At 47.8% G+C, this 18,354-nt stretch overlaps 3 protein-coding genes across 3 annotated transcripts; 1 reads left to right on the forward strand and 2 right to left on the reverse strand.

The window, feature by feature from the left end:
- Window positions 1–548: 548 nt before the first annotated feature.
- Window positions 549–1,294, reverse strand: FMAN_09289 (uncharacterized protein; the record flags this gene model as incomplete). Its single annotated transcript, XM_041830113.1, has 2 exons — window positions 549–895; window positions 1,264–1,294. 2 exons carry the CDS (start codon window positions 1,292–1,294, stop codon window positions 549–551), a joined length of 378 nt encoding a protein of 125 aa, XP_041680809.1.
- Window positions 1,295–8,235: 6,941 nt separating this feature from the next.
- Window positions 8,236–9,974, reverse strand: FMAN_09290 (uncharacterized protein; the record flags this gene model as incomplete). The annotated part of the gene is made up of 5 exons (XM_041830114.1): window positions 8,236–8,488; window positions 8,554–8,865; window positions 8,956–9,073; window positions 9,133–9,260; window positions 9,397–9,974. The coding sequence occupies 5 exons, from the start codon at window positions 9,972–9,974 to the stop codon at window positions 8,236–8,238; spliced, it is 1,389 nt and encodes a 462-aa protein (XP_041680810.1).
- A 3,449-nt stretch (window positions 9,975–13,423) lies between these two features.
- FMAN_09291 (uncharacterized protein) lies at window positions 13,424–14,503 on the forward strand (the record flags this gene model as incomplete). Its single annotated transcript, XM_041830115.1, has 1 exon — window positions 13,424–14,503. The coding sequence occupies one exon, from the start codon at window positions 13,424–13,426 to the stop codon at window positions 14,501–14,503; it is 1,080 nt and encodes a 359-aa protein (XP_041680811.1).
- Window positions 14,504–18,354: the final 3,851 nt, after the last annotated feature.

The raw sequence follows: 18,354 nt of genomic DNA on the forward strand, positions 1-18,354 counted from the left end.
ATGCAATGTGTGACGACATCCAACAGATCACCGGAAAGGGTCAAGGGAAGAAAATCAGAGCAAGCCGAATGTGTCACAACATCTTTCCTCGCGGAGAAAAAGAACACCGAATGGTGACCTGCAAAAGAAAATGCCGCCCGTGGAAATGTAAGATAGCATCTAAATCGTGTCGTGTCGTCATGATTCGTTGGCAGCAGGTAGGATATATCAAGATATATATCGCTGCTCCCCAGTGAAAAGTGAAGAGGTATGGGGTAAAACAGTAAATGAAAATGAAAATGAGGTTGAAATGTGGTGGTAGTAACGGAAAAGGGGGTAGCTGATAACTCTTCGTGAGAGAGATTGCCAAGGAGGGAGGTTGGTTTGGGTATATCCTTGGGATTGCTGTGAAGCATTTCAACCGCTTTTAAGTCGTCTTGTGTGTGATTCCTTCCCCTCGTGTCTTTCAACATACTCCCATACTAGCTGGCCATAACGCTGATCCAAACTCATCAGAGTATTGCCAAGCTGGACTCAATCGCCCGCCAATGGTTGACTCCTGGTTATTTCTAGTCGAATGAGGCAGTCGAGCTACTGCTGGAATGGTGACCAGATCGCCTACTGTGGCGGTCACTGTCTCGAGAAGACGTGTGACGGCTCTTGCGGCGACGAGACGGTTCCTGTGCAGGAAGTCCTTGAACGATACCATTGCGGGCCAGCATACCCCCATTGACAGAAAAGTTACGGCAGACCATGAAGGCACGCATAGCTGCGTTCTCTTGGGCTAGAACATCAGATTCGTATGCGAGGTCCGTTTGGTATTCCCGTCCATTGACAAGAACAAGGCAAGTGTAGCCGCTATGGTCCCGGTAGCACTCGTACATGGGGTCTGTCCATCCTCGGCGTCGGCAAAGGCCTGTTTCGCACATTGTTAGCAAACGGGTTCATGTCTCTGTAACGCCCAATACACATCCAAAAGAACTGGTATTCATAGCATCCGTCTCAGGATTGAACAATGGGGATCAAGATGCCAAACCCGGCATTTAGTTCAAGGTTTTCCATGTGCCCTCAGTCGTGTCGGACATCAAACTATTGCTCAACCTGTGTCACACAACACAACAAGGGTAGAACAATAGTTGTCTGTCACCACATGCGGGGAACATTTACCCTGCACGCCAACTTTTTTGTGCCTCCTTCAACCAATTGTGTCCCTGACAAGTTGCTGGTACCGTACACATGATTGCCATTGGAAAAAAGGGTTAGACTTCACAGCCGTTGACTTACTCTCAAGATATTGCATGTAGAAACCGCCCATTGTGATGATGTTGTTGATGTTGTTGTTTCTCACTAAATGTGACGAGTGGTGAAGTTGACGATGTGTGAGGTTGCAGTTGCAGTTATGACTGAAAGCTCAAAAGGGCGGGAATTCAAGCGTATAAGAGCTTATTGTGAGGCGGCAAAGACGGTGGAGAGAATGCAGAGCATGAGAGGGGATGTTTTTATGACCAAAGAATATCAATGGAGGAAACGCGAACAAAATAAACGCTTGTCTAGATCAAAATAGACGACTGATGCCGAAGACAGGGTTTAGCTCCGAGGACGAACTCCAGGATCGAGCGTTACAGCGGGTAGAGAGGATGTGGAGGTCGTAAGGGATGTCAGGAACCGAATTGCAACAACTGAAACAGGCCTTGCAAGTCTTGAGCGGCTGTTGAGGGTGGAGGAGGGTCCTGTCAAGATTACTCGATTCGTTGTGCCCAGAGTCAAAAGAAGCTCAAACGGCTGTCGTGAAAGATGAATTAAGAGGGATGGAGAGATTGGAGGAGCTGGAGGGTTTTTGAAACAGGAAAAGACGAATTTGAGAGGAAGAGCAATGTGGGAAAATACACAAGGATAACCTTAGCTGTGTTGAAATATCCGTCTTGAGTAATACTAGGTACTGAGTGTATGTACATCCATCCGCTGCAGTCGAGTTGAGCCGATGGAACGGCGAGACGTGTGTGCCTTTATTCCAGACAGCTTTTTAGCGTGGGACCGGGGGTGTCTGGAGACAAAGGACGACGCGCGAATGGAGATAGATGCAAGCAACGATGCGGCTCTCGAAAGAGTGTGACCCATCTTGCTGTGCTGGCCTACCTGGCTGCCAGTTGATCAAAACCGCTGGCGACTAGGCCACTCCACCGCAACACATGGAGGATGCAGCAAGCAGGCGATCTCTCTGATAAGTCTCAAAGTTAACGCCTTCGGCCACTGGCGTACCTCGAAAGAACTTAGCAGGTTCCTATTTTCCGTCTCAGTCCTTGCTCTGCAGCTAGCTGAACCCTTTCTCGCGGGTCAATGTTTTATTTTCCTGTGTTGTCTCCATGGTGTCATTCTTCTTTGGCGGCCTTATTTGGCCCTCGCTCAAACTTTATATTGTTGTGATCGCTTGCCATTTCTCTTTGTGATAGTTGTCTACAGGACAAATGTAAGCATGGTCAGGGCTTTGTATCTGGCCGAGTACATGAGAACATAAGAGCCTGGTCTGGAATGGGGGGCGATGGGGCCAGTAAGGGCCCCGTTTGTGAAGCTCATGCAGACATGCGATTGAAGATGCACTGCGACATAGCAGTAATTTCAACTTGCTTTAGCTTCACGTCAAGTGGCGAAGAGGAGATCACCGTAGTGGTCCAAGGCGGGTAATTCGATTCTGTTGCCAGGCCGGACGTTCGAAAAGCCCGGTAGGTTCGAGAGGGGCAAATCGGTAGTGGTAGTCACTCTGCCAGCACAGAAGCAGCTTATACCTACGACAATTCAACACCAGACAGCGAGAGTAACCAACAGCATGTACCTGACTCTGACCACCATCCATATCTTGACGTCTGAGATCTCTGTTTCGGCGGCCACTAATGCACAGCAGTGAGACCTTTGGAGTACTGTATCAGTACCGTGCTGTCTATGAGTGCGTAGTACTTTGCGTCCAAAGAAGGACGATGAGCTGCAGTGAGGGGCAATCCACCTTGAACCCCTCCTCTTGAGCCCCGAGAGCCCCGGTGGCCGGAGTTGCTGCAGGACCAATTCGAGCTGTCCATTGTAACCGCAACTAATAATTCGAAGCGAAAATTATCAGGGTCGGGATTGGCATATGCTAGGATCATACTCTGATCCTCGCCAGTCGCGCGCGAAATGGTCGGCCGTGTTGTGCGGCCTAGCCTGATGGCTAGAGTGTCGCGCTGGAGCCGAGCAACGACGACTCAGTGGGAGCGGGCCACGTTCTCTTTCGACTTCATGTGGCGGTTAAGATCATGGCCGATCCGCACACGGAAAAGGCACATCAAGAAGAACGCATATTGTCCAGCTCAGGGACCTATAGGGCTTGTCTTTGTATCTAGCGATGGGCGCTTCCAATCTTGGCCATCGGATGTGACAAGGGCGTCTAATCTTCAGTTCGGAATAGCATCATGAAAGCTGTGACAGCAGCGCTAAACTTTCGAATACGACTCCCGCTATCAGTTCTGTCATTATTTGACAAATGCAAGTAAGGAAGGGGTAGGAACAAATTCGACAGTGACACCACCCGAAGCAGGCGAGGACATGTCCACTTGGATGCTTTCCGCATCCCACTCCCCAGGGCCTGGAGAAAGGGTCGGTGAAGCAAGCAGCGCGACGACGTGCATGAACAGTACAGTCAGTGGCTGGCCCAGATGTTCAACGACACTGCTCACTCAGACCCTTCCACCCCTGCCAACCATGCCCTGCGCCATGCATCCACAGGCGTGGGTGTGGGCGCCGTTAGGGCTGTTCCCAGCAAGCAGCACGTACTGGTAGGAAAAAGCAACAGAGCTCTTGTTACTGTGGCTCGAACATGACAAGAACGGTGAAAGCGCCAAGACTGATTGGATGATGCGCAACAGCCTCTGCTCGAATGTCTTAGGGATAAAGACGGGGCTTCAAGATGAGCGTGACGAGGGATTGGTTGATTTCCATGTACTCAGAGACTATACATAGAACTGGATGACGAGAGAACTTTTTCTTCCCTTTGTGCTTTAACCTTGGACAAGCCAAGTTCTCTAGTGCGATCCAAAGTCTGTACTCATATGGTAGGTACTGTAGTTAGCAGGTACCGAGTCTTGAGGGAAGAGCGCGGCCTGTGCAAAAGCAAGCCAACGTACGTACGTGTCGAAGAGGGGGAAAGGCAGCCCATGGAACGTCCGAACGCCGTAGTTGCCTTATTAGCTACGCCAGGAGGGGTAACGTATGGAAATGGATGGCAGGAAGAACCCCAATAGAAAGAAAGTTGAGGCAAAGACTAAGGCAAGGTAAGGCAGGTGCAGACAAGTTTGGGGTCAGCCCCTACTAACCTCATGCATAGATGTGTTGGCAATGCCGTTCTGTTGATAAAAACAACATTACATTACTTGGGTACTCTATGTAGGTAGGTATGTACATACTGTCCTGCACTGGAACCTCGAGGCAACTTCCAGTGGCGGCATACTCCCTCTGCACAAGCTAGTCGATAAAGAGTACCGTTGTACCTTTTGGGCATCTCACCCTGCTGATGTACCTACTGTATCCATGGGGGTTGGCCATCTTTCTCACTCCATCTGCGCCGATATCAAATCCCAGCAACGTCGCGAGTGCATCCATTTTGAAAGAAGTTATCAATCACATGCGGCGAATCAGCCAGCGGTTTCACCATGCCAGGTATTGGATATCTGGTCCAACAACACATGCATTGCCCAGTTTCTTAGTTACTCTACTTACTAGGGCCGAGCTAACGACAAAAGCATATTCGACGGTAAACAAACGACCTGCCAAGCATCTGCAGGACTGATATCAAGCTGCAGGACGTGGCAGGGATGTTGCTAAAATTCGTCCCTCAAAAGATTCTGTGGGCTTTGTGGAGGGACAAGGGAGCCCCATGCAAACGCGAGCCATGACGGAGCGAGCTTGGTCGTAGCTTTTCAACGTCGAACGACGATTCGACAATTCGAACTCTTCCAGAATTTCTATCTTGGGTGCCGCTAGCTAGCTCTGACGTGACCGTCCAACCGTCTCAGGCAACCCCATAACATGTCGACACGTCCCAAGATACTGCCCGCCAAACCAACTAGAACATGATGAATGGAGATTCCGAGTGTTCTGGGTTTGGGTCCAAATTTCTCGTACAAACAAGTTAATTCCGAAACTTTGATAACCGCCAGCGACGAAAAGGACTTGACGCATTGCACTTCTGCGAGCTTTGTCACCTCCAGCGTATCGCCAGTTGTGTTGCATGCGGCGGCGCCTATGCGGTCGGGAGCAGCAACGAGCAAGAGACTAATCTCATCCTCCCAAACCGAGCATCGTAGCTCCCCATGGCTTTGTTACTCCGGTAGCAACCCTAACAAACGTGGGATGCTTACTACGACTGGATCGTGAGATCTCCACGTCAGAAAAACTTTGAGGGCTTGCTGGTCCCATGTGGCTACGGTTGTGGGTGCCCCACGCATATCATTGATTCCCTTTTTTGTCGACCTCAGCCTCATGTTTCCCTACAAAGAGCATTGGGGAGAGGCGGGGTACCTAAGTTACTTCGGAATTGCTGACATGACGGACGATGACGGTAGAGAGGAGAGCATTAATAAACAGCACGCCTGTAATTCTATATGTGCTCACTTGCTAAGCTTTTCGAGCTCCGTGACAGCTGTCAAACTAGTGCCAGTGAACCAACCATAAGAGATAGGTATAAAGCCATGAGACAGACTCCTTTGAGGTCGGGTAAGCAAGAGCAAGTTGAGACTATTCCTGGTGGTCAGGCGCCTGGTCCGTCTTATTACCAACCAAGATATCTAATTTCCATATCAGAGACATAGAACAGTGGTGTCTCTCAAAAGTCGTATGGAAATTCACACTTAACTTCTACTCATAAAGGCCCACTCGATAGGAACAAGCGTGCAGATATTGCTCCGTCAGAAGAATTGATACCAATAGCAATGGCAAGAATCACAACTAGTTCACGTAAACTATATAAGCACCTGGTTCCAAGCTCTGTGGCTACGGTCACCACGTAGCCTGGACGGCCCTGGGCCTTCTTCATGGCCTTCAATCCACAAGTAAGATGACAAGACAACTTGTTACGTATATGATCAGTAAGACACTTCGTGGTTTTCAGCAGGGTCCAGCTCGGTTATGTCTTGCCGGTCGATCAAGGTGCTTGGGCCTCTTCGATTGACGATACCGAGGACTCTGGTATCGAAGGATGGCACGACTTACAAAGTTGTAACCGTCTGGTCGTGTAAAAGCTATTGCCTATCTGAGACAACTATTGAAACGCCCCTCGTGTTCGAGGCGGGCTAGATCGACTTGTTCTCAGTTTGAGCAGCATGTCCCAAACGAGAAGACATCCGTAGGAGGGTTTCGACTGCAGAAGAGCGTTGCCAGCTCCAATCTAACTCAGATATATAGTGAAGGTCAGAGATCGATACCATGATGTCTATGTGTCTCGTTCATGACAGGGAATATTGCACAACATCGGTTCCCAGCGCGATGCAATATACGCTCTTAGCGGTTCTCAAAGCGAAGCCAAATATTGCGTTTTCTGTTTTTGTCTGCTTTCAAATCTCAGTTGCCACTTGTATCACCATATTGACAGAAGAAGTAAGGGAACTCACTTCAATGTCACGACGTCTGACAGTGAGATCTAGAAGTCCAATACTGGCCGGTTTTGTTTCAGGTGGCAGATGACGACTTGATATCGAGAATGCAGTGACACTGGCTCAGCCATGATTGTAAGATCACTTCGATGTAATGGGAGATCTGAACTTGAATTTAAGGTAATGCAGAGGCTTCTTTTTTGTCTGACGTTTCTTATCGCCATCAGCTGGAAGCTGACCACTCTTGGTTGTCGTTGACATATGGAGCGCGGACTGTTCGGCATGGACAGCTCCCACAGCTTCAATATCATCAACATGACGTAGCTTGTACTATGCTACTTTATGGGAAATTTGTTCATTTGTAACGAATGAATGTTTGGCCAGCCTCAAGTCCCTAGTTTTGATGAAAGTGCTTGTATTCACATGGAGAGTGGACACTTGGTTCTAGAAGGAAGACAGGAACTTATGTCATAGCATTGGCGGATGATAGGATGGCCCTTTGGTTCGTTTCAGTAGTTACTAGATAAGACTAGACTTCAAGTGAGCATATGAGTCCTTTAAATAATGGCTTCATACTCAAAATTTCACCAGGCAGACCAACGATGGGGTCTCGTCCTGATGCGCAGACAAATAAAAACAATCGAATCGATCCGATCCACGCTTTCATAATGCTCGCTTGTAAGTGGCTAAATCGCTGTTGATGAGGACAAGATGGTTGAGCGTTCTCCCTTTTGTGCAATGTTGCCATCTTTGATATCGCGGTAAGTTTGTGCCGATCTGGCTTTCACAAAGCGTAACTTCGAAGCAGCCTTTTGAATAAACCCGCAGAAGAGTCTTTTAAGGATTCAATTGAGGGTTTTAAGAGGGAGTGTCGCTGGTGAGAAAGCCATATTAGAGAAAGAGGCACAGTTCATTATTGACCTTCTCACAGTAGAAGACAGTTAAATATTGGGCTCGGTAGGAACTAACTACCTTGGTAGTTAATATTATCCCGAATTCCAAATTGAATCCTATTCTATTCTTTCAGAACACATCTATTAGAGAAATTGGTCTCGATTTGTCATGCAGGTCTCAATTCAATACGGTTCTCTGTAATTAGTATTACAGGATCAAGTTACAGTGGAGCTCAAGTTCAAGCACTCTATGTCCCAGAAGTATATGACTCAGCTAGACATACAGCCTTGGTTGTTTGATCGAAATGCATGTTAGCTGCACTGTTACTCTGTCATGCCTGTTTACGACACGACATGGCGCCATCAAAGTCGGCTTGTGTGTGAAGAAGCTGAAAACCCCCCCGCGAATCCACTGATTCTGACTCTGATTCATGCATACACTGCGGTCCATGTTTGTTCGTGTGCTGTATCTCTAATCCAAGATGGATAAGCCCAGTCTGTCCAACCTCGACGACGCAGGTTCCATGTCGTGCTTTGGCTACCAGAATGTGTATCTCTGTCTAGGATAGATCACCACAGAGCTGGTAGATCTGTGTGCCCAAGGAAGCAATGCATCAATCCTCGGTATTTCACGTATACTCCCACACAAGATTCCCAAGTACATTGAAAAGTGACATGTCTCAGCTGCATGGGCTCTCTTTTCCCATGGTTTCCAAGCCCCATCCTGCACTACACGAGTGCTGCTTGATCTAGAAGCCATGTTTGGACGAAAAGTAACTCTGCATGGCCTCCACTTTATGCTGCGGAATAACGTAGACGGGATGCACGGTAGCAACTCGATCCTCCTCATCAAAGATCTGTTCGCCATCCATATACGGTGTCACAGACCACGAGTCACCTGTCACATCTGCCTCGTGAGGTCGAGCAACATCCAAGTTCCACTTGTGCTGCGCTGCGCTCAAGCCAGAAAGTACATAGCATGTGTGGTAGGCGTCGGAGTACCTATTGTTGGGCTCGAGTCAGCGCTCATTCAGAAATTCTAGATGCAGGGCCACCAAGTTGCATACTTGCTCGGTTTGTCTCTGAGACCACCCCGCTTAGACTGGTCTTGACAGCAACAAAGGATGTAGCGGATCAAACCGTCACGGCTGAAAAGGCTACCCTTGGCCGCAGGGAGCGCGTGGCCGCCTGAATTGGCCTCTTCCCCTCCAGGGCCGGACCCGGGTCCGTTGAGTGCAGCCTCGATGAGGGGCCAGCATCCTCCGACCCAGTGACTGTAGCAACCGTCGACTAGTTTATTGGTACGACCTGAGAAGCCACCCTCCGGGGCGTACTGTCGCGAAGACAGCCAAGAGATAAGCAGTGGAACATTGAGATGCCTACAGAACAGAAACATCATGACAAGGTTAGCATGCGATGCACCGCTTCCATGTCACGACATGAGTGGTTAGACAAAGGGAGAAGCATACCTCTGGATGGAACGATGTGGAGAATCAAGAATCGAGAGGCATCCGAGAGCGCAAAAGGCATATGCACCATGTGCTTCGATGCCCGGCTTTGCCGACACGCCTCCCTCGTGCGTTTGGCCTTTACGGTGGATGATCAGAGACGGAATAGTTGCTTTGAGGGTTTCGTGCGTCACTTACATCGGTGTACATAGTCTGCAAGCCCAGTGAACAGGCCAGTGTGGCCAGCGGATCGTGCAGGAGAGTCCTGTGATAGCTCAAGAGGTAGATTGAGTAACGATATGATGACGGCCGCGCAGTAAGCCCCCCTACAACTTTGTTAGAAGGAAGTGATCGTAGATGCGTCCTTAGGGTTCACGGCATGAGACCGATGGGGAACTGCGGGCCTTGATCGCCGCGCTGCAGAGAAGAGTATCAAGGTGCAGTAGTACAGCATACACATACCTGACGTCCTCCTCGCCGCCGAGTGCCATCTGGAACCCTCCATCGGGCTGCTTGAGTGAGCATAGCCATCTCCACATTGCTCGACGGTCGATGACCTCGTAGGCGTCTTCACCGCCGACCAGGGCCAGCGACAGAACGGTTGCATAGGATGTGGCGAGATGCGAGGTATGTCCGAATCCGCCAGCGAAGCCTCCATCTTGATTCTGCATAGGTCGGACGGTATCGACAAGTCTCTGACGGTACTCCGTGACATCCTCTCCTAGGAGAACAAGAGCAGACAGACACCAGTAGAAGAACCAGGGCCGACTGGGGTCGGCGGATGTGAAAGCAGCGGGCAGTTTTCCCAGTTGCTTATGCAAAAACTTTACATGGAGGCGACGGTCCAGATGGGGCAGGCCGTGGGAGTTGCAGTAGTCGAATTCTTCGCCTTGAAGATAAGGTAGGACTTCGTCTATCGTTGCATCCTGGACACGCGATGACTCCGTGGGTAGGCTATCGCGGATGAGAGGTTCAGTAGTGAAGAGAGGCGGTATGGAGAGTTCAGCATCGGGCTGTGGCGCTGTTGCAGCTGAAGCCATTCTTGTGTTTGATCTGATATTGCTGGTGACAGTATTGCTGTTGCTGCGTGGAAATAAAACGCGAGGTCGAGGGCGTGTGAGACGAGAACGGGCTCTCATAACTCACTCAGTTGATGAACCAATATTTATATTATGCCCTGTCGTCTTATTTGCGCTGCTTTAACAATAAGAAGTCCGGCTGATATTGTTCTCCAAGCCATGGTATCTCGCAATCCCATCTTACCCCCACATATTGGATTCAAGTGGACGATTTCGTTCCTGTGCCCAATAAGAATATGCGTTTGGCGGGGCATTCTCTTTGTTGGTTACTTTAGTACCAACGACAGGTCATGCCATGAGGTCGATTCCCTCGTCTTTGTGTTGGTTTTAACATTGGAATTCCCATTATCTTGAGCTTGGATCTGATAATGGCCGACGCAGAGTTAGTTGGATTGTGGTGCTGCAGGTAATGCGTGGCTTGTTTAACTTCAAGAAACGTCAATGGTATAGTTGAAGAGGCACAAACTGTATGATCTAACCACCACAACTCTAGATACTTTCTAACACCACAAAGGAATAAGCACGGCAGGAGAGGCATTGAATATAGAAAATTAAGAATAAGTTGGAAAATAACAGTCTGTAGGACGGCCATGTTGCCTGGACACTTGAGGTTATGTACATTTACTTACCCTACAGTCTTGTGCATTCAGACAGGCTGAATGTGAAGAATCGAAAGGTTGTTTTTCAATCCGACAAGAACAATCTCAGGAGACTGTTACGGGACAATTATCATTCTGTGGTTGCATTTAAGAATCTGGTGGTATACTTGGATACATTATAATGGGTTTCAGTAGGAAGTTGTAGGGAGTCATCAACATTTCATTTTTTGTCACTTACACGCAGAAGACAGGTTTCTCTCGCGACATAGGTAGATATCCCGAGAAAAACCAACGTTAGCTTATAGTATATATTTTTTAAAGCCACCAGATGTATTCAGATCTCTCATTGGGTATGGAATTGAATTCTCATACCTCCACTTTGTATGTGGGCAAAGAGGTCGTCAACAAAACATAGTGTTTCTAAACACTAAGTAGTATTGCTTAAACAAACTCGTAGAAACTGTTTAAGGCTTTATCATAGTATAGTTGTAAGTAGCTTGGCGATGTTCAGTCGTCCTTGGGAACCCTGACCTGACCCATTAGTCTATAGTTTCTGACACTCAGTTAAGAACTAAAGACTCGCTGTCAAGCCCAGGGTACCCAGCTTTAACCAGCAGCTAAGCAAGTTGGCCTTGGAAACACTGGTGTGTGTTGAAAATACCGTGAATGATATGTGGTTTTTACGACCGATGCCAATGCAAATTTATACACATAACACTGAACGGAACCTTTCATATACCAACTGATTGTGCAGAGTATTCTTCAAGAGGGAACAGAGTGAAAATTATGATAAATTTACATTTGATATAACTATGATAGTTGATATCGATACCAAACCTGTAGGACTTCGCAAGTCTTGGTGTTTTGTAAGCCAGTGAGAGACCTCGGGTACAAGCCGAGGAGACCAGATACAACATGAGATGCGCAATAGCCACATTTGAACGTGCAAGAACGGAGTAGAAACAGCAGTTTGTAGCCAGAACATCGACAGCATGTCCTCGGCCACCGTCAAACCATTGCACGCCACATGTATCGGTCCGAAACAGCCAGAAAATTCTTGTTAGCAGGTTTTCTAGAAGCAATTTTTGCATCGAGCATGGCTCTCAAGTACCGACGCTAGGGTATTAGAACTTATACGTTAAGGCGGATATAAGTTTCCGATGAATTTGGCTTGTAAGTCCCAGAGAGAAGAACTATTAACACATTCAACACAAAGATATTGTTGCGCTAGTTGACTAGTCGTGCAAGAGTTGTTCGGTTTTAGACGGCTCAGTCTCACACTACTGTAGCTATTGCAGCAGGACGTGATCATTTGCACATTTACGAGAACTTGACTGGATTAACTATCCCAACAAAGGTGAGACAAAGACGGGACGACGCAGATCCCAAGTATTGAGAGACATATGAAAATGAAAGTCCGACGCTACTCGCGGAAGTTGAATGAGTCGAGCGAGCAATGTCCTTCGAAAATCCGAGTTCTCGACCGAAGCTTGGTCCGAACCGAGCCTACCTCCAACTTATTGTCTTTGGTTGGTGGGGGCGCTAATGAAGATCAATCAATTAATGAAAGGAGATATGATTGACCATTTGGTGTTGTGATGGAGTTGTCTAATTGATATGTTTGTGGTTGTGAGCCGATATAAAGAAAGACACGAGAGCCCGAGCTGTGTTGAGGAATAGGTATGAGTAGTTGAAGAACAATGGCATCCTGACTCATCGAATCTGTCCAATAACTGGGTAGCACATAAGAAGCCTGGGACAGTGTCACCTACGAGTCCGGCTGATAACCTTACCTCGTTTAGTAATTCTGTATTGTAAACATATATCAGCATATGGATGCGTTGCGCAGGTCTACAGGACCAACTGCACAAGCCGGTTGGTTTGCCGACATCTAATGTCATGTCACTCTAGCATAACAAAAGGCCGATCCGAGGAAATACATATACCGCGGAATATATTATATTAAGGCACAGATCAAACTATATTATTTGATAAGCCGATAACGTCCTTCAAAACTCTGGAATTCCGCGGGGACAAAACACCACGAGACATTCTGGTACAGTTGCATAGTTGCATGGCATGGCATCTTGCTCCAATATGCACCCATGTAAGCTTGGCCTAGACATTTCCCGGTGGGGACATGACCGGAACTCAAAGACCGGCTTGTCAAACCGGTCCGGGGCATATGCACGATATCATCCATGGTACATAGCCGAGACAAGGACCTTGGAGTAGACGGCTCATGGTGTCTGGTCATGAAGACGATCAACAGATGCGTTGAGTATGAGGGCTAGAAAGGAAAAGAACCAGAGTATAGGATATAGCGCTAGCTGTATCTAACAGCTTGGTAGTTGTGAGGTTGCAGAAAATCGGATTTATACTCCATCAAAGCTCAGAGCCTCACTTATTTTAGTGCCCCCAACACCACATCGGACCCCGCGCTTAATTGATGCTCATGCAGGGAAAACCCACCAGCTGTGCGTATCCGTCCAGTCCAAGCAATATCCCTAGACTCCAGGTTTGCTTTTTCTGTGTTAAATTCTGGAATCTAAGCGGTTCACTCTGCTGAGTCAGTCTCTAAACAGCCTATAACCTCGGCCTTTCTCGAGAGGTCCAAGAGTACTCACTCGTGCAACTATTTTACCGCTCTTCCCTTCTTTCTAACCTATAAGTCTAGTGTCGTCCATTCGTCTACTAAGTTAGTGTCCTTTTATAATCTCTTGTTCTTCTCTGCGTCACTGTGCGGAAAGATCTCAAACTTTGTCGTATAACTTGACTACACTCTCACACATTTTATTTAAGAAACACGCCATGGCTACACACTGCAACGCCCTCCAACAGTTCACCCGTACCGAGGAATCAGAGTTCAAGGGCATGATTCGCTGTGTACCCAACCGGAATCGATTGCTCCCATCCACTACATCCATCTCCAACCAGCCACGACTCCAGGCTTCCTCTCTAGGCCAATTGGATTGTCTCCCCGCAGAGCTTCTATTGTCTGTGCTTGATCTCCTCGATTTCCAGTCTCTGTCCCGCCTGTCGCGGGTTTCCCTTCTAGGAAAGGATGTGATCGAGGACCTGCCGGTGTATTGGGAGACGGTCCAACATGCTCCCGAGGCTTTGGTTGTCTTGGGACAGACTCATCTTTTGGGCTACCATCCTGCTACCTTGCTTCATTCTGCTCTCCGGCAGAGCAGATGTGTCTCATGTCTCGCTTTCGGGGGGTTCCTCTTCCTGCCAACCTGTGAGAGGGTCTGTTTTGAGTGTCTCTATGAGAACCAGGCTCTCCGGATGACGTCTCCGGCTATGGCGAAGGAGTGCTTTAGTCTCACTGACCATGATCTCCAACGAATTCCTGTTATGCACAGTGTTCCTGGCACTTTTGGTCTGAGGTTCCAATTCGTGCATAAGCAGGCTGAGCGCCTTGTCAGCGTCAAGCAAGCAAAAGAGCTTGCCCTGGAGATCCATGGCTCGGTAGAGAATCTGGCCAGACTGAGGCCAACGTATCGTCCCGGGAGAACGTCCATGAAAGATGCTGCAATATTCAGGCACTTTCATGAGGCCCCTTTAGATCCTCCAGGCTGTGATCTCTCAAGACTACCAAGAAAGGCCGAGGTTGTAGAGGATGACTTTGGCGGAATGGCTTCCATCCGTTTCCCCTCCGTCTCAGATGCTGGCACTGATAAAGGTGTTCTTTGCCAGGGATGCCTCGTCACTTATAGCCACTATATGCAAGGTGTGCTTCCTCAGAGTACGCTTTCCGAGCTTGTGCCTGCGAATGTTGGGCCTTATCGACCTCTGCTTGCGCTATTGACTCGTCTATGGTCCACAGAAGGATTCGCTGAGCATGCATATCAATGCTATGGCGTGCGCCGAATCTTGGGACAGTAATAGTCCTATATAAGGACTGAGCTAGAACAACCTTAAAAAGACCTCAGCTGAGGTTTGTTGTCTACTTTGAGATTTGTTAACACATTTCTTGATCTGTCCTGGCTGATGATTGCAGGATCCTCAAAGCCCTGTAGGGCTAGTATTTCCCCCCTTTCTAATTTGTCTCTCATATGCTCATGTCCATCAGTTGTCGGTCTTGCACGCTGAAGGTTCTCAAAAGTCTCACTGCTATTCATGATCAGCTAGCAGGTTTGTTGTTTCTATCCGGTTGCGTTCATATACCCATAGTCGATGTTAATGGTAAACGATTCAATTCATGGTTTCAAATGTCTTTTTCTGAATAACTCGTCAGTGAACAAAGACCTAATCTGGGTAATAGGTGACCTTGGTATTGTATGACTTGAGCATGACTTATTGGCGTGGCGATCCTTCTATGACGTAAAAGACAGTTAATGTATCTAGCACTCGCATGTTTCTGTTCCACTCTTGTAAGAGGACATAAATCGAGAAATGTGAAACTAACAAGTTTAGGGGTATGCTATATGATCACTGAATATGTACTTGCGTATCATCTAGCTTGAACCTGCGATACCAAAAGGTCTATGGTAAAGCAACACGATCTAGGTATGTGGCAATCTGTTGTAACCTGGAGTCTGCAAAAAGTCTCCTTTGACCGTCAGAGCAATGAATTGCAACGTTCAATGATTGTGGTCATTTCAAGATACCAGTTTGCACGTCTCAAGGACTTATCCCCCTAATATTCGAAGATAGTTGCTGGCACAGTGTACGGCGATGTGAATGTGTATTGGCAATAGTGTAAATCTTTTAAGTTTATTGTTTACGACATGTATACTATAAAGACTGCTAACTATGTGTTTGCGGGTAATGTTTGATTGCGAAGAAACGTATATAGAAACTATACGTTTTGTGACTGGAACTCCTCTTAGAAGACTTGGTAGCAAACATCACAGTGACACGGCTCGAGTATGTTTTGAGCGACATATTACAAACACAGTGAGACTTGGCAACAAAACCACTTGTCCTCAGTCGAGGTATTGTGTAGATTAGACGGAACAATGATGTAGACCTGAAGTCGATGGGTCCTGCTCCGGCTGTAGTGAGTCTCAGGTGAATAATACACCTTGACATGATGCCATCAGCGTGATTCCTAATAATTACATATCTGCGCCTCATACCATGAGAGTCAAGCCACTCAAAGGTAGGTAGTTGAGGGCGTTCCCGGAGGGAATGCATCAACTTCATAGCAAGCCAAATATGAGTCACAGTCTTTGGACGACTTCGGACTCTCGAGCAAACGGCTTTGCCAAACACAAAGCGATTGGAAGGTTCCAGACCAAGATGCATGTAACAACACATACATGCATATGTCTCCAAAGAACCATTATTAGCTACATAATCTGGCTCTACATCATATACATGCATGCGTGGGGCTCACTCTACCATCCTAGGTGAACAGCTGCAGAGGTGCCCAAAGGCAATGAGACAGCAGCCAAGGTGCCTTGGGTCTACCTGCAGAATGTCATCCAACTTGATGAATGAAATCCGATACTATGCAGATTGTAACACCACGATGAAGAGGTTGATAATGTAGTAAGGAGATATTCTATCTTGAGGTGGAGCAGTTGTGAGTTGTCAATCAACAGTCGAGGTGACTAACGGCCACCTTACACGACAACTGGTGATCTTGAGTGTAACTGCAGAATCTGACGACATAGCATTGATCGAGTAGCACAAGTGAGACTACTCGGTGTTTCTCGTATAACGGTTACAGTGATGTGAGATACTTGGCACAAATCTCGGTTGTTAGCCTCAGGAATGAAGGATGGTGATAGTTTGTCTTTTTGGTTTCATTTCTCACGGCTGCGTGACCAGTTTATGGCCACTAATACAGGCTGCACCGGATTGATCCTTAGCCGGCGCAAGTGAACACAAACTCAGCCCCTCGTAACTTAGTAAGTATACGACAGATCGACGTGGCCACGACATTCTGATAGTGCGCACGTACGCGCGATGGTCTATGGGCCACGAAGATGAGACCAGACGTTACAGAGGAGGGATTAATTAGGAATTCCGCGTTCCTTGCGTCCCCACGGCCCATGGCGGGGGGTGATCGGCTCGGAGATGTTGTGGAGGTGAAGCGGAGTGTCGGGGGCCGATCTCCATATTCTCGGCCAGCCAGATCAAAAGGTAAAGAGAGACAACACGATAAGCGGCAGTATTGATTGAAGCCTCCTTAATTAGAATCCGGATCGAGGAATGGAGTCGTTTCTTCCTTAGTGTTTGGTCAAAATCTTCACCGCCGAAGATTGTTCCCTGCTCTGATGAGCGTCAAAATCTACCCCTGCGTCAAAAATGGTCTGATGGCAACAGAGTTGCCAATAGCCGGCGCATCGAATCCATCGACTGTGGGACTACCGGGAGATACGATGCGGCTACTACGGACAACTACCAACTATGGCTACATCTATCAACCCATAGCCTTGGCCAGACCAATCGTGGACAACATGCCATTTGCCTTGATAACCTGTTCGGCCCTGCAGAGCCTTTTAATCAACATGAACCTTGGTCATTGGATGAGCCGATTAAGTGTTGGCGCGCGCCTTGTTCTCAAACATCCTGACTCGTGCTATTCTGTTGAGAAACAAAACTACTGTTAATCCGCATGAATTCTCAGAGACGCCGCCGCAACACCACGCATCATCGATTCTCCGTGAATAAGGCCGTAGATCCATCTGGGACTAAACTCATTATAGAGAAGTACCAAAGGGGGCACTACCACAATATGAGACGTGCACACGGAGAATAGCCAGGGTATTGAAGAGAACCCTGGTTGTAGCATCGGATGCGGTCAACACATCTGAAGCTGTATCAGGGGGAAGCCAGAGGTTGATACGGAGCATGTCAGCTTACATTCCTTCGACTTCATGAGATTCGGAATCTCAGTGTGTTAGTGTTAGATATTGTCTCATCCCGCTCTCTCGAGGGAGCTTCTGACATCACTGCCCACCTCCCAGCATGAACGTGGTAGCGTGGGTTGCGGTCTGGTCGCAGGTCGCAGAGAAGACAGTGCGCCATGTCTTGAAGCCTCGTGCTACTGCTAGGCTTGAGAAACATTACACAGAGACACTATATGGTCTTTGCTTCATTACTCCGGAGAGGCTGGCCAGCGTTCTTTACGTGGCTGAGAAGACACAACATTAGGCTGTGCACTGCCTTGTTACACTTGTATCATCGGCAATTCTTTGTCGCCTCTATGATCGATATATCTATGTATGCACGCCTAACGCGGGAGATGGCTAGGCTAGATCAAGATCGCTGATAGCTTGAAGTGGACTTCTCGCTCGCCTTGATGCTTTACATACTTGTCGTGCAGAATTTACTAGTCAAGACACTAAATAGGAACCAAGGCTTGCAAGGCTTCTGATCTTGTTTGCTATCAATGCAATTGCTGACTGGATCGACGATTGACGATTCTCGGCTTTCAGCATTGTGATGTTATGCCTTCGCCAATGCAAGCCTGGGGTAGCCTGGTCAGTTGAGGAAGCACGTATGGCATGCGTCAACCACTATTGAAAGCCTAATGAGCGAAATATCAACATCAATGGAGCTGTATCCAACACCAATTACACATTCTCGTCTCAATTACAGCGACTTCATCAGCCCAGCCAGACATTGCATGTGGAAGCAACATGCCTAGAAATCATTGGACAATTATGGACGCTCTTCATGGTGATCAGCCACATCAGCTAGATATCCGCAAGTAAACGACGAACCACGAGTTTGAATGGGAACTGAAAAGCTGACGAACGATTTGCCGCATTAACTCAGGT

This window comes from Fusarium mangiferae, assembly GCF_900044065.1.
Source record: "Fusarium mangiferae strain MRC7560 genome assembly, contig: FMAN_scaffold004, whole genome shotgun sequence".
Taxonomy (NCBI): domain Eukaryota; kingdom Fungi; phylum Ascomycota; class Sordariomycetes; order Hypocreales; family Nectriaceae; genus Fusarium; species Fusarium mangiferae.